The following is a 16,776-nucleotide window of genomic DNA, read 5'->3' on the forward strand; positions in this document are numbered from 1 at the left end:
GTAGACGTGGTGTATCTGAATTTTGCAAAAGCATTTGACACAGTTCCCCATAAACGTTTACTGTACAAAATAAGGTCCATTGGCATGGCCCATAGGGTGAGTACATGGATTTAAAACTGGCTACAAGGGCGAGTTCAGAGGGTGGTGATAAATAGGGAGTACTCGGAATGGTCAGGGGTGGGTAGTGGGGTTCCCCATGGTTCTGTGCTGGGACCAATCCTATTTAATTTGTTCATAAACGATCTGGAGGATGGGATAAACAGTTCAATCTCTGTATTTGCAGACGATACTAAGCTAAGCAGGGCAATAACTTCTCCGCAGGATGTGGAAACCTTGCAAAAAGATCTGAACAAATTAATGGGGTGGGCAACTACATGGCAAATGAGGTTCAATGTAGAAAAATGTAAAATAATGCATTTGGGTGGCAAAAATATGAATGCAATCTATAGACTGGGGGGAAAACCTCTGGGGGAATCTAGGATGGAAAAGGACCTGGGGGTCCTAGTAGATGATAGGCTCAGCAATGGCATGCAATGCCAAGCTGCTGCTAACAAAGCAAACAGAATATTGGCATGCATTAAAAAGGGGATCAACTCCAGAGATAAAACGATAATTCTCCCACTCTACAAGACTCTGGTCCGGCCGCACCTGGAGTATGCTGTCCAGTTCTGGGCACCAGTCCTCAGGAAGGATGTACTGGAAATGGAGCGAGTACAAAGAAAGGTAACAAAGCTAATAAAGGGTCTGGAGGATTTTAGTTATGAGGAAAGGTTGCGAGCACTGAACTTATTCTCTCTGGAGAAGAGACGCTTGAGAGGGGATATGATTTCAATATACAAATACCGTACTGGTGACCCTACAATAGAAATAAAACTTTTTCGCAGAAGAGAGTTTAACAAGCCTCGTGGCCACTCATTAAAATTAGAAGAAAAGAGGTTTAACCTTAAACTACATAGAGGGTTCTTTACAGTAAGAGCGGCAAGGATGTGGAATTCCCTTCCACAGGCGGTGGTCTCAGCGGAGAGCATTGATAGCTTCAAGAAAGTATTAGATAAGCACCTGAATGACCGCAACATACAGGGATATATAATGTAGTACTGACATATAATCACACACATAGGTTGGACTTGATGGACTTGTGTCTTTTTTCAACCTCACCTACTATGTAACTATGTAAGCTGAGAACATTTTGGACTTCTGGATGTCTAAAAGACCTGCCCTTAGAAGAGCAAAATTCCACGAATTTGGACCAAATTCTTCCATAGACCTTATTTGTGCTAGATCTTCTTGAACTCATGAGGGTGGAGATCACTTTTGAGGCACAGCCAAGGTATTCTAGCCTCTCCCGCTCAAGAACCAGACCATCAGTCTCAGCACTGTCGGACAAGCGTGCAGGACTGACCCCTGAGAAAGAAGGTTCGGCCTGAGAGGGAGAGGCACTGGGTCCCAAAAACTGAGTTGGACAAGGAGAGGAACCAAGGCCTGTTCGGCCAATAGGGAGCTATTGTCACCACTTTGACTGCTTCCTCTCGGAGCCTCTGCAGGAATCTCAGGATAACTCAGGGCGTCTGTTCCGAAGGCATGGCTGCAGCGGCCCCTGGTATAAAATGTCTTCAGCTTGAAATTGCAGAGGGAAGCGAACAGATCTACTTCAGGATCGATTCCCAGTGACAAGATCCACTTGAACGTCTGTACATGAAGGGACCACTCGTTGTCCAACTCGATACGTGACAGGAAGTCCACTTGAGTGTTTTGGACTCCTGGGACGAAGACTGCTGAGATTTTGGAAAGGTTCTTCTGTGCCCATGATAGAATGGGCTCGACTTCCCGAAGGAGAGTGGAACTCAGAGTACCCCCTTGCCTCTTTACATAAGTGACCACCGTCGTGTTGTCCATCCTTAAAAACACTGACACCCATTTCAGAACGTGAAAGAAGGACTGTAGGGCATACCAGGCCGCTCGAAGTTCCAGGACGTTCAAACCTGGGTCGTGGAGGCAGGTGTCCCACTTGCCCTGAGCAAGGTTCGATCCGCAGAGGGCTCCCCATCCGGTACCGCTGGCATCGGTCGTGACCGTGACCCAAGAGATGGGAGCAATGGAGTGGCAAGTCAGAAGGTTTTTGCGCTGAAGCCACCAGAAGAGGCTGTTCCTCATTGTCAATGTTATGTGGATAACTTGATTCTTGTCCTGTCTTCCATTGTTGTAGGAAACCTGACTGGAAGGGACGTAATCTCCACAAGGCCCATTTGACCATGGGAGTCATGGAGACCATTGTGCCGACAATTTCCAGGCACTGGGAGGCTTTCAGGCACGGGGCGGGTAGGGCCCGGGAAATTCTGTCTCGAACACTCTGGATTTTCTGTAGTGGAAGGGAGATGGTGTTTTCCACTGTGTCGAATTGAGCTCCTAGGTAAATTAGACATTTAGCTGGGTCTAGATGACTTTTTCCTAAGTTCAGGAGCCACCCAAAGCTGGACAGGGTGGAGATCACTTGTTCCCGGTGGGCCAGCAACTGCTCTCTGTTTTGAGACAATACTAGGAGGTCGTCGAGGTAATGGTAAAGACGTACCCCTTTTAATCTTATGAGAGCCACTGTGGCTAGGAGAACCTTTGAAAAGACCTGGGGGGACGTTGTAAGCCCGAAGGGGAGGCAGATAAATTGTAGATGATCTTGCCCGACTTGGAATCAGAGATATTTGTGAAACTCCTTTTCCACTGGGATGTGGAAATAAGCATCCTTCAAGTCTATTGAAATCATCCAATCGCCTGGCTGTATGGCTCACTGGATGGTTGACAGAGTTTCCATTTTGAATTTTCTGTGCTCTATGAATTTGTTGAGGTAGGTCAGGTCTATGACTGGGCGCCAAGAGCCACTCTTTTTTTGAACTAGGAAGAGAGGGGAGTATATCCCCTGGAACCATTCGTCCTTTGGGATGTGTACCACTGCTCCCTGAGTCTTCAGAAGGTCCACATAGGACAACAACACTTGTCTCTGTTCCTCTGAACGAGGAAGAAGAGTGGAGACGAATCTATGGGGAGGAGTACTGGAGAAGGCCCATCTGTGACCTGACGAGACTGTCCTTATAACCCAGAAGTCTGAGATTGAGGCCACCCAGACGTGCCAGAAGAGGAGCAGACGAGCCCCCACCCGACCCGCCTGGGCGGGCGCAATCTCAAAAAGACTTGGCCTGCTCACGACCGCCAGATGTTTGGCTTTTAACAGGCTTACGAAAGGATGCCTGCCCTCTGCGACAATTTTTCCTGAAGTCTCGGCCAGGCTTGTAAGAGCGTGCTTCTCTGGAGCGCTCCGGGCTGCGTCTTCTGAACTGGGGTTTCTACCGACCAAGCAGGCGCCTGTCCTGGGGAAGGAAGCCCAACTTACCACCTGTGGCCCGTGTTATGGCATCATCAAGCTTGTTGCCAAACAGTGAGGACCCCTCGAAGGGCATTTTACACCATGCTTGCTTGGAAACCGGATCGGCGAGCCAGGGGCGCAACCATAGGGCTCTCTTGGCCTTAACCAAAGACAACATAATACGTGCCAGTAGGCAGATCAAATCAATAGACGCCTTCCCCAGGAAGACTGCTGACAGCTTTAGTTCTGTGGCTGCTTAACTTCCAGCCAGTTCCTCTGAGACGCCCCTGAGGAAGGATTCTACGTTCTCCGTCCAGGCCTCCATGGCCTTGGACATGGCTGCTTGTGCCAGGGCTGGTTTACAGGCCATACCGGCAAGCCTATAAATTCTTTTTAGATCGAGCCCGTCCTTGAAGGACACTGTGTCTTCCAAAGGATGAGTAACGTGTTTGGCCAGACGCATCAGGGCTGCGTCCACAAGGGGAGTTTTCTCCAGACTCTTCACTTCTTCTTACTTGAAGGGGTATAATCTGGAGGTTTTACTTGACATGGAGGACTTCTTTTCCGTCTTTCTCCATTCCTCATCAATGATATCCTTTAGTTCAGGAAGGAGCGGAAAATTTGAGCGTTCTTTCCCCAGATGTTTAAAGAATTTTTTCTGTTTGGCTGGGGGAGTGGAGGGGTCTTCCCATTTCAGTGCCTCCTTGATGAATGGTGAAACCATAGCGAAGTCAAAGCCTCCGATGTCCTCTTCGTTTACAGATTCATCATTCGAATAGTCAAGAGAGGCAACATAGGATCTTCCTATAAAAAGAAGATCCTATAAAAACACTATCATCTGTGAGGACAATTATTTTCTGGCCAAGGTCGCTGCTTCTCATCTTAAAAAAGAAAAAAGAAAAAAGGAAGATCCTATAAAAACACTATCATCTGTGAGGACAATTATTTTCTGGCTAAGGTCGCTGCTTCTCATGCTAGCATTATGGTATATATCTATGGCACGTCCATCCTATCTGGAACTAAAGGGATGCTTTTGGGATCTACATAGCAGACACTCTGATGAACTGGCATTATAGAGTGCAACAATTATGCGCATTACCTCTGCAGGGGTGATAGGATTCGGTGAGTGGGAACCCTTGAGGGGGAGCACATAAGTCACCTGGACATATAGCAAGCACTCGTCACCTATGATGATTTCTGCTATCTCCATGTGCACTACTTGATTAATATTTACATGTGGACTGCTATCATTTTTATCTATCTATATAGTTGTATACACATTCTTTTTGGTGGTGCTTTGATCTTTTTGATTTTTATTTTTTTGAAATTTGCCATTTTTCTCTGGTTTATGGACATCTGAACACTTGGGGCATTATTTTGTTTTTTCTGGATATTTTTCATTCTACAATATTTTATTCGTAACATCTATTGGCTGTAACACTACTGGGCACTTCATCTTAGATTTGTCTGATTGCGCAGATGTGTTTGTATAGCATTTTATTGTATATGTTATGCAATTTTCTTATTGTGGTTTCTCACGTATCTGTAAGCACATTTTTTTATTATGTACTTTAAGGTTAGCCCCTGTGGTACCTTAGTTTAGGAATATTATTTTTTATGTATTACTTATATGGTTTTTTGGATGTGTGCCCCTCACATACTTACACATACACACAACAGTAGTAATCCCACATTAGGCACTGGGTTGAGGTCTTCAGGCTGTGATATAGGAGCTGAGGCTTGGTGGTGATTGTATATCCAGGGTATAGTCCCTCTTATACCCTTGGCACAGCCCCCCGCCCCTTCCCATACATTTAGTGCCCTTAGTCAACAGGTAGCTACACCTAACCCCTATCATTTGTTGGTTTTGGTGTCTCTAGACCAATACGATTGCAGCTCATTATTTTTAGTAATGCCCATGTTGGTTTTAGGCCCAAAAAAGTTTTTGAACCTTGATAGGTCTCCAAAAATCTAGGGGAGTTGTTAAATTTGCTGTTTCCACCTGAATTCCAGGTTGGGCAGTGAATAGGGGAAGTACGAGCGCTGCACAATCTGTGGGCTGCTAATCAGGACTTGCACAATCACATCTGGAAGAACACTATGGACTCTATGGTCGAATTCATGGTGGCTGTGGGATACCACTAGTGCTAGCCACCTCACCAGCTTGGGCTGCATTTTTGGGACCCACCAGGTCACCACAAAATACTTCTGTCCTGGTATGTAAAAGACTAGGATGTACTAGGCCGCTGGTACCAAAAGGTAGTGCGGCACTAGTAAGGCATCCTGTTGCATATAAGACAAATCAAGTGTTCCTAGCACTTCAGATACCCGGGGTTGGGTGCACCTGACCTTAGCAGGGACCTCTCCTCCATCCTCTGAGCTCCCTGTCAGGGTGCCGCCGCTCTTTACAGGTTTGTATTGGGAGCCTGATTCTGTCAGTAAGGACTCCTCCTTGGCTTTCAGCTGTCATACTCAGAATCCTGTAGGCCTCTTCACTAGAGTACCTTTGTTGGGACATTTTGGCCACTAAATTCACAGATACCTAGTGTGACTCACGGGAAAAAGAGCTCCTGGCTGTCAGGGACTGCTTGAACTACAACAAATGTAGCAAGGTCTCCAGCCTCCTTCAGTCAATTGAGAACCTCCAGGGCCAGAGATAGCCGACATCCTTCTGTATGTGGTTGGTTGTGAGGCATAATGGGTGCAAGGTGGAAGTTATTGGGCGTCAGACACTTCTTGAATGCAAAAGAGATGTTTATTTCTCTTACAAACTTTTTTGGGGAAAGAGGGTTAGGGACAGGACACCCTTACATAGTTGCAAGTTCAATTAGCAGACTCAGAGACTTCAATAGGACAGCTGTGCAGAGAAAGGCATCCAGCAAGACGCCACATCTGCACGTGCAGGAATGCTATCTCCTATGGCAACAGTCTTTACCAGTTCCTAACACAAAGCATAACAGTTCTTTCACCTTCACTACAACTTCTCCTTGTAGTTCTGCAGCCCACTGAGCTCCCGGTCTCTCACTAGACCCTCTGATTCACTGACTCTGAATCCCTTGAGCTTCTCCAATCTTCACTGTGGTATCTTCCTCAAGTGTCACCCCCGCGTCTTTGCTGGGTCCCTAGCTTGGCACTCCAGATACTTCTCAAGCTTCACCTTACTGGCCTACTCGGTCCCTGGCTTGACACACAAGGCTGCTCTACAAGTGTCACCTCCGCTGGTTGGGTCCCTGGCTTGATCACTGCCTGAAGCTTCCGGATTCTCCCCCATGCCCATTCAGTGAGAATACTGCTCCGGTTCTTGCTTCAGTTACTCACTGTGGTCCCTGGTAATAAGGTGGTTGGTCCCTTAGTGGTGACAGCTTCCCCTCTGCCTCCGACCATGACAGGTTCTCAGGCCAGCAGAACCGTCACTTTTGGTTGGACTGCAAGCCACATTCCCAACCCTGCTCTGCTCTCTTGCTTCTGGATAGGCCCTCAGACAGCAGACAGATGTGCCCAGGATAGGCCCTCAGACAGCAGCCAGATGTGCCCGTGATAGGCCCAATCTCCGGGCCTAGCAGCCCGGGACATACGACACATGTCCACCTAGACAGCCGTCCAGGTGGCACAGAACATCGATCACCTCACTCCACAAGAATAAATAGGCTCTCCCAGCAGGCCAAGGGATTCAAGAAAACCCCTGCCCATTGGCTGAGATACCCCATATACCCATAACCTGACTTTGGATTTCCCTTCTCATATCTAGTACCACCAAGTAGCCTGCCACCTAGTGGTAGAAGAGAAAAGTGCAACAAAGGCCAAACTTAGGGAGAAATGAATAGATCTCTATCAACCAGGATAACTACTCCCGGCAAGTAAATTTGTGAGGAGTTCCCTGACTAAAATCCAGGGTGCTGCACAAATAAAACTTACCAGCTAGTGCTAGAAGAGATCAGGCCTGATTCTGATAACACTGCGGTTATGTGTGCAATGTATCAGAGGTGCCGGTGATCTACTGACACTGCACTTGTTGGGGGGCAGAAGGGCTGATCCTGCTAATGCTGCGTTATTAGGGACACTATACTAAGGGGGGACACTAATATAGTTCTGTTCATGATCAGGATATTGATCCATACAGACACTATACTAAGGGGGGACACTAATATAGTTCTGTTCATGATCAGGACATTGATCCATACAGACACTATACTAAGGGGGACACTAATATAGTTCTCTTCATGATCAGGATATTGATTCATACAGACACTATACTAGCAATGGTGGTGATCAGGATATTGATCCATAAAGACACTATACTAGTAATGGTGGTGATCAGGATCCTATAGCGTGAGTGTGATAGTATGTGGGCAATCTAATGCTAGCTGACCCTGGCGCTATGTGATGTAACAAGTGACCCTAATGCAGCGATGGGTGAAAAATACTGTACACTGACGCTGTACTAATGGCACTGGTTGGGTGACAGGGGTGATCAAAGGGTGAATGAGGGCAATCAATGGGGTTAAATATGCCAATCTAAGGTGTGTGGGTGTAAAGTGTGGTGATTCTACTCACAGTGTGATGTTCTCTTCTCTTCCTGAACCGAAAAGGACTCGGGAAGAGAAGAAATCACAAGATAGCTCCCCGTGTTTACAAAATATAACACAGGAGTGATTTGTCATTGGCTGCAGGTGATCAGCAGGGTACGGGGCAAAATTATTGGCTGGAACCTGCTGACAAACTTATCCTACAGCCAATGACAGTGGAGGTTTCTGTGTGTGCGCGTGCATGGGTGCGGACCTGGAAGAAAGCCATGACATAAAAGTACATTACCAGACCTGTATGAGCCGCCCATCCATTGTATTTTTACAACACTTCATCCATGTCTTTGGTGATCTCTGATCTCCTTATGAACTGTTTCTTACATGATGAAGATCAGCCATGAAGTATATCTGAGGTGTATATCAGGGTGTGCTTCTTCCCCACATGAGAGCTGTGATGTCCAGCAATATTCATATAGAAGACATTTCCCGCACTCAAGGCACTAATACACCTCAAGGGTTGTGTGGGATCCCTGATGTACAGGAAGACAGGACTTCAGTGAGGAACAATTCCCTCACTCAGGACAGGAATACGGCTTCTCCCCTGTGTGAGATCTCTGATGTGTATAAAGACTGGACTTCTGTGAAAAACATTTCCCACACTCAGGACAGGAATACGGCTTCTCCCCCGTGTGAGATCTCTGATGTCTGGAAAGATTGGACTTATGTGAAAAACATTTCCCGCACTCAGGACAGGAATATGGCTTCTCCCCCATGTGAGATCTCTGATGTGTGTTAAGACTGGACTTCCGTGAAAAACATTTCCCGCACTCAGGACAGGAAAATGGCTTCTCCCCGATGTGAGATCTCTGATGTGTGTAAAGATGCGACTTCCGTGAAAAACATTTCCCGCACTCAGGACAAGAATACGGCTTCTGCCCTGTGTGAGATCTCTGATGTCTGTCAAGATGAGACTTCACAGAAAAACATTTTCCACACTCAGGACAGGAATACGGCTTCTCCCCCGTGTGAGATCTCTGATGTTTGGAAAGGATGGACTTCTGTGAAAAACATTTCCCGCACTCAGGACAGGAATACGGCTTCTCTCCTGTGTGAGATCTTATATGCACAATAAGATGGGATTTAAAATGGAAACACTTCCCACACTCAGTACAGGAAAAGCTCTTCTCTGTTGGAAGGACGGCACCGTCCCTCACAGTCTGAGGTTCCTCAGGATAAGAGGAATACGATGGTCCATCTACACTGTGTGGTGCCGGATGGACATTTGAGGTAGTCGGGTTTTCTCCTGGACTATACTGTGTGATGTCCTCATCTTCTACTTTACAGTCTGAAGACAAAGTGAGACAATCCTCTGAGGTTTTCCTCATCTCCCGTCCATCTACTAAAATAGAAATACAAAGATTATTACTAGACATGAGCAGATTGGTTCCTGCTGTGCTCGAATCAGATCATCAGATATAAAATGTCATGTGACAGAACCCACTGAGCCCTCGGAGGGGGCTGTGGGTTGGCCTCCTACACACAGACTATGGCCCAGCAGAGAACGGGAGATTTGGAGGGCTATTTGCCATCTCCCACCACCTGGAGAAGATGCCACCTCCAGACATTTGTGTCCGTGGTCGCCGGTTCATCAGAACCGGGTGAATGCGGTCTCTGTGGCTGGGCTTGTGGAGTCGTTTCCGGCTACCTAAACCTATTGGCCCGGCTGGGCTATATATATACTTTTATTCCACAAACAATGTACTTTTAGCTGATAAAGACATATACAAGATGGCGGCATTCCCAAAGCGTGGGGCTACGAGACTTGGGGACAAAATGACAATGGGATAATGTAATGAAGGTCCCTATATCAGCTGCATCCCATCCCCCCCTCTTGTTATTGGTGTAATTATGTTGGGTCATGGCCTGTAGACAAAGGTCTGGAGACACATCTCAGGAGGGGATGTGTAAGGAGGGGCTGCCTGCTTATCAGAATCTCTTTATGTGGTTCAACTCTAGTTTCTGTTTCAATGTCCAAGTGTTGAGTTCCCATTGGTTCTTCCTTGTCCCCTCCCCCTCTATGACAAGGCTAAGGGGAGTGTCCCTAACTGTGTATAAAGGTGGATGTTTTGTATTTAATAAACAGTTTTATGCTTTGCATGTTTAACCCTCAACACCTGTGTGGTTTGTCTCGTGATTGGGGGGTTAAGGGCTGGTTATGGTGAGTCTGCAGGCTGCGGGTGTGTTTGGAGGACAGGGGGCACAGGTCTGGTGGAGGTTCCCATATGGGGTATCCGAGATCCGTCACAGACCAGCTGGTAGAAAATGGGTGCAAAAGAAGTCAGGACTATGTAAAGTACAACATATTGTATAAGATACAACAGATAGGACTATATAGTATCAGAATGATGTAATGTACAACATAGAGTATATAGTGCAGGGGTCAGGAGTATGTAATGTACAATATAGAGTATATAGTGCAGGGGTCAGGAGTATGTAATGTACAACATAGAGTATATAGTCTCTGACCTCCCATGTGCCATGTCCACAGTCTCTGACCTCCCATGTTCACAGACTTTGACCTCCCATGTGCCATGTCCAGTCTCTGACCTCCCATGTCTGCAGTCTCTGACCTCACATGCCTGCAGTCTCTGACCTCCCATGCCTGCAGTCTCTGACCTCCCATGCCCGCAGTCTCTGACCTCCCATGCCCGCAGTCTCTGACCTCCCATGCCCGCAGTCTCTGACCTCCCATGCCCGCAGTCTCTGACCTCCCATGCCCGCAGTCTCTGACCTCCCATGCCCGCAGTCTCTGACCTCCCATGCCCGCAGTTTCTGTCCTCCCATGTCCGCAGTCTCTGACCTCCCATGTCCGCAGACTCTGACCTCCCATGTCTGCAGACTCTGACCTCCCATGTCCACAGACTCTGACCTCCCATGTCCACAGACTCTGACCTCCCATGTGCCATGTCCACAGTCTCTGACCTCCCATGTTCACAGACTTTGACCTCCCATGTGCCATGTCCAGTCTCTGACCTCCCATGTCTGCAGTCTCTGACCTCACATGCCTGCAGTCTCTGACCTCCCATGTGCCATGTCCAGTCTCTGACCTCCCATGCCTGCAGTCTCTGACCTCCCATGCCCGCAGTCTCTGACCTCCCATGCCCGCAGTCTCTGACCTCCCATGCCCGCAGTCTCTGACCTCCCATGCCCGCAGTCTCTGACCTCCCATGCCCGCAGTCTCTGACCTCCCATGCCCGCAGTTTCTGTCCTCCCATGTCCGCAGTCTCTGACCTCCCATGTCCGCAGACTCTGACCTCCCATGTCTGCAGACTCTGACCTCCCATGTCCACAGACTCTGACCTCCCATGTCCACAGACTCTGACCTCCCATGTGCCATGTCCACAGTCTCTAACCTCCCGTGTCCGCAGTCTCTGACCTCCCATGTCTGCAGACTCTGACCTCCCATGTGCCATGTCCAGTCTCTAACCTCCCATGTTCGCAGTCTCTGATCTCCCATGTCCGCAGACTCTGACCTCCCATGTGCCATGTCCGCAGACTCTGACCTCCCATGTGCCATGTCCGCAGACTCTGACCTCCCATGTGCCATGTCCGCAGACTCTGACCTCCCATGTGCCATGTCCGCAGACTCTGACCTCCCATGTGCCATGTCCACAGACTCTGACCTCCCATTGACCATGTCCACAGACTCTGACCTCCCATGTGCCATGTCCACAGACTCTGACCTCCCATGTGCCATGTCCACAGACTCTGACCTCCCATGTGCCATGTCCACAGACTCTGACCTCCCATGTGCCATGTCCACAGACTCTGACCTCCCATGTGCCATGTCCACAGACTCTGACCTCCCATGCTTACAGACTCTGACCTCCCATGTCCGCAGACTCTGACCTCCCATGTGCCATGTCCACAGACTCTGACCTCCCATTGACCATGTCCACAGACTCTGACCTCCCATGTGCCATGTCCACAGACTCTGACCTCCCATGTGCCATGTCCACAGACTCTGACCTCCCATGTGCCATGTCCACAGACTCTGATCTCCCTTGTGCCATGTCCACAGTCTCTGACCTTCCATGTCCACAGTCTCTGACCTCCCATGTCCACAGACTCTGACCTCCCATGTGCCATGTCCACAGTCTCTAACCTCCCATGTCCGCAGTCTCTGACCTCCCATGTCCGCAGTCTCTGATCTCCAATGTCTGCAGTCTCTGACCTCCCATGTGCCATGTCCACAGACTCTGACCTCCCATGTGCCATGTCCATGTCCACAGACTCTGACCTCTCTGACCATGTCCACAGTCTCTGACCTCCCATGCTCACAGTCTCTGACCTCCCATGTCCACAGACTCTGACCTCCCATGTGCCATGTCCACAGTCTCTAACCTCCCATGTCCGCAGTCTCTGATCTCCAATGTCCACAGTCTCTGACCTCCCATGTCCACAGTCTCTGACCTCCCATGTCCACAGTCTCTGACCTCCCATGTCCACAGTCTCTGACCTCCCATGTCCACAGTCTCTGACCTCCCATGTCCACAGTCTCTGACCTCCCATGTCCACAGTCTCTGACCTCCCATGTCCGCAGTCTCTGACCTCCCATGTTCGCAGTCTCTGACCTCCCATGTTCGCAGTCTCTGACCTCCCATGTTCGCAGTCTCTGACCTCCCATGTCCACAGTCTCTGACCTCCCATGTCCACAGTCTCTGACCTCCCATGTCCGCAGTCTCTGACCTCCCATGTTCGCAGTCTCTGACCTCCCATGTCCACAGTCTCTGACCTCCCATGTCCGCAGTCTCTGACCTCCCATGTTCGCAGTCTCTGACCTCCCATGTTCGCAGTCTCTGACCTCCCATGTTCGCAGTCTCTGACCTCCCATGTCCACAGTCTCTGACCTCCCATGTCCACAGTCTCTGACCTCCCATGTCCACAGTCTCTGACCTCCCATGTCCACAGTCTCTGACCTCCCATGTCCACAGTCTCTGACCTCCCATGTCCGCAGTCTCTGACCTCCCATGTTCGCAGTCTCTGACCTCCCATGTCCGCAGTCTCTGACCTCCCATGTTCGCAGTCTCTGACCTCCCATGTTCGCAGTCTCTGACCTCCCATGTTCGCAGTCTCTGACCTCCCATGTCCGCAGTCTCTGACCTCCCATGTCCACAGTCTCTGACCTCCCATGTGCCATGTCCACAGTCTCTGACCTCCCATGCCCACAGTCTCTGACCTCCCATGAGCCATGTCCACAGTCTCTAACCTCTCATGTCCGCAGTCTCTGATCTCCCATGTGCCATGTCCACAGTCTCTGACCTTCCATGTCCACAGTCTCTGACCTCCCATGCCCACAGTCTCTGACCTCCCATGCCCACAGTCTCTGACCTCCCATGTCTGCAGACTCTGACCTCCCATGTGCCATGTCCACAGACTCTGACCTCCCATGTGCCATGTCCACAGTCTCTAACCTCCCGTGTCCGCAGTCTCTGACCTCCCATGTTCGCAGTCTCTGACCTCCCATGTTCGCAGTCTCTGACCTCCCATGTTCGCAGTCTCTGACCTCCCATGTCCGCAGTCTCTGACCTCCCATGTCCATAGACTCTGACCTTCCATGTGCTATGTCCACAGTCTCTAATCTCTCATTTCCGCAGTCTCTGATCTCCCATGTCCGCAGACTCTGACCTCCCATGTGCCATGTCCACAGACTCTGACCTCCCATTGACCATGTCCACAGACTCTGACCTCCCATGTGCCATGTCCACAGACTCTGACCTCCCATGTGCCATGTCCACAGACTCTGACCTCCCATGCTCACAGACTCTGACCTCCCATGTCCACAGACTCTGACCTCCCATGTGCCATGTCCACAGTCTCTAACCTCCCATGTCCACAGTCTCTGACCTCCCATGTCCGCAGTCTCTGATCTCCCATGTCCACAGTCTCTGACCTCCCATGTCCACAGTCTCTGACCTCCCATGTCCACAGTCTCTGACCTCCCATGTCCACAGTCTCTGACCTCCCATGTCCACAGTCTCTGACCTCCCATGTCCGCAGTCTCTGACCTCCCATGTCCGCAGTCTCTGACCTCCCATGTCCGCAGTCTCTGACCTCCCATGTGCCATGTCCACAGTCTCTGACCTCCCATGCCCACAGTCTCTGACCTCCCATGTGCCATGTCCAAGTCTCTAACCTCCCGTGTCCGCAGTCTCTGACCTCCCATGTTCGCAGTCTCTGACCTCCCATGTTCGCAGTCTCTGACCTCCCATGTTCGCAGTCTCTGACCTCCCATGTTCGCAGTCTCTGACCTCCCATGTTCGCAGTCTCTGACCTCCCATGTCCGCAGTCTCTGACCTCCCATGTCCGCAGTCTCTGACCTTCCATGTGCTATGTCCACAGTCTCTAACCTCTCATGTCCGCAGTCTCTGATCTCCCTTGTGCCATGTCCACAGTCTCTGACCTTCCATGTCCACAGTCTCTGACCTCCCATGTCTGCAGACTCTGACCTCCCATGTGCCATGTCCACAGTCTCTGACCTCCCATGTGCCATGTCCAAAGACTCTGACCTCCCATGTGCCATGTCCACAGTCTCTGACCTCCCATTGACCATGTCCACAGTCTCTGACCTCCCGTGTCCACAGTCTCTGACCTCCCATGTCCGCGACTCTGACCTCCCATGTCAAGTCTCTGACCTCTCATGTCCACAGACTCTGACCTCCCATGTCCACAGACCCTGACCTCCCATGTCTACAGACCCTGACCTCCCATGTCCACAGACTCTGACCTCCCATGTCCGCAGTCTCTAACCTCCCATGTCCGCAGTCTCTGATCTCCCATGTGCCATGTCCACAGACTCTGACCTCCCATTGACCATGTCCGCAGACTCTGACCTCCCATGTGCCATGTCCACAGACTCTGACCTCCCATTGACCATGTCCACAGACTCTGACCTCCCATTGACCATGTCCACAGACTCTGACCTCCCATTGACCATGTCCACAGTCTCTGACCTCCCATGCTCACAGTCTCTGATCTCCCATGTCCACAGACTCTGACCTCCCATGTGCCATGTCCACAGTCTCTAACCTCCCATGTCCGCAGTCTCTGATCTCCCATGTGCCATGTCCACAGACTCTGACCTCTCATTGACCATGTCCGCAGACTCTGACCTCCCATGTGCCATGTCCACAGACTCTGACCTCCCATTGACCATGTCCACAGACTCTGACCTCCCATTGACCATGTCCACAGTCTCTGACCTCCCATGCTCACAGTCTCTGATCTCCCATGTCCACAGACTCTGACCTCCCATGTGCTATGTCCAGTCTCTAACCTCCCATGTCCGCAGTCTCTGATCTCCCATGTCTGCAGTCTCTGACCTCCCATGTGCCATGTCCACAGACTCTGACCTCCCATGTGCCATGTCCATGTCCACAGACTCTGACCTCTCTGACCATGTCCACAGTCTCTGACCTCCCATGCTCACAGTCTCTGACCTCCCATGTCCACAGACTCTGACCTCCCATGTGCCATGTCCACAGTCTCTAACCTCCCATGTCCGCAGTCTCTGATCTCCCATGTCCACAGACTCTGACCTCCCATGTGATATGTCCACAGTCTCTGACCTCCCATGTCCACAGTTTCTGACCTCCCATGTCCACAGTCTCTGACCTCCCATGTGCCATGTCCACAGACTCTGACCTCCCATGTCCGCAGTCTCTGATCTCCCATGTCCACAGACTCTGACCTCCCATGTGCTATATCCACAGTCTCTGACCTCCCATGTCCACAATCTCTGACCTCCCATGTCCACAGTCTCTGACCTCCCATGTCCACAGTCTCTGACCTCCCATGTCCACAGTCTCTGACCTCCCATGTCCACAGTCTCTGACCTCCCATGTCCACAGTCTCTGACCTCCCATGCCCACAGTCTCTGACCTCCCATGCCCACAGTCTCTGACCTCCCATGTGCCATGTCCACAGTCTCTGACCTCTCATGTCCACAGTCTCTGACCTCCCATGTCCACAGTCTCTGACCTCCCATGTCCACAGACTCTGACCTCCCATGTCCACAGACTCTGACCTCCCATGTCCACAGACTCTGACCTCCCATGTCCACAGACTCTGACCTCCCATGTCCACAGACTCTGACCTCCCATGTCCACAGACTCTGACCTCCCATGTCCACAGACTCTGACCTCCCATGTCCACAGACTCTGACCTCCCATGTCCACAGACTCTGACCTCCCATGTCCACAGACTCTGACCTCCCATGTCCACAGTCTCTGACCTCCCATGTCCACAGACTCTGACCTCCCATGTCCACAGACTCTGACCTCCCATGTCCACAGACTCTAACCTCCCATGTCCACAGACTCTGACCTCCCATGTCCACAGACTCTGACCTCCCATGTCCACAGACTCTGACCTCCCATGTCTGCAGACTCTGACCTCCCATGTGCCATGTCCACAGTCTCTAACCTCCCGTGTCCGCAGTCTCTGACCTCCCATGTCCACAGACTATGACCTCCCATGTCCACAGACTCTGACCTCCCATGTGCCATGTCCACAGTCTCTGACCTCCCATGTCCGCAGTCTCTAACCTGTCATGTCCGCAGTCTCTGACCTCCCATGTCCACAGACTCTGACCTCCCATGTCCACAGACTCTGACCTCCCATGTCCACAGACTCTGACCTCCCATGTCCACAGACTCTGACCTCCCATGTCCACAGACTCTGACCTCCCATGTCCACAGACTCTGACCTCCCATGTCCACAGACTCTGACCTCCCATGTCCACAGACTCTGACCTCCCATGTCCACAGACTCTGACCTCCCATGTCCACAGACTCTGACCTCCCATGTCCACAGACTCTGACCTCCCATGTGCCATGT

General features: G+C 50.5%; 2 protein-coding genes across 2 annotated transcripts in view; one reads left to right on the plus strand and one right to left on the minus strand.

Moving 5' to 3' along the window:
- Positions 1 to 16,776, plus strand: part of LOC141122064 (uncharacterized) — a 236,834-nt gene that overhangs the window by 144,232 nt on the left and 75,826 nt on the right. The gene's annotated exons all lie outside the window — the stretch shown is intronic.
- LOC141122057 (uncharacterized) overlaps positions 1 to 16,776 on the minus strand; it is a 108,169-nt gene that overhangs the window by 57,808 nt on the left and 33,585 nt on the right. The window contains 1 exon segment of the mRNA XM_073611853.1: positions 8,473 to 9,277. Coding sequence (XP_073467954.1) covers positions 8,473 to 9,277 — 805 coding nt within the window.

Source organism: Aquarana catesbeiana, unplaced genomic scaffold (assembly GCF_042186555.1).
Source record: "Aquarana catesbeiana isolate 2022-GZ unplaced genomic scaffold, ASM4218655v1 unanchor237, whole genome shotgun sequence".
In the NCBI taxonomy this organism is placed as follows: Eukaryota; Metazoa; Chordata; class Amphibia; order Anura; family Ranidae; genus Aquarana; species Aquarana catesbeiana.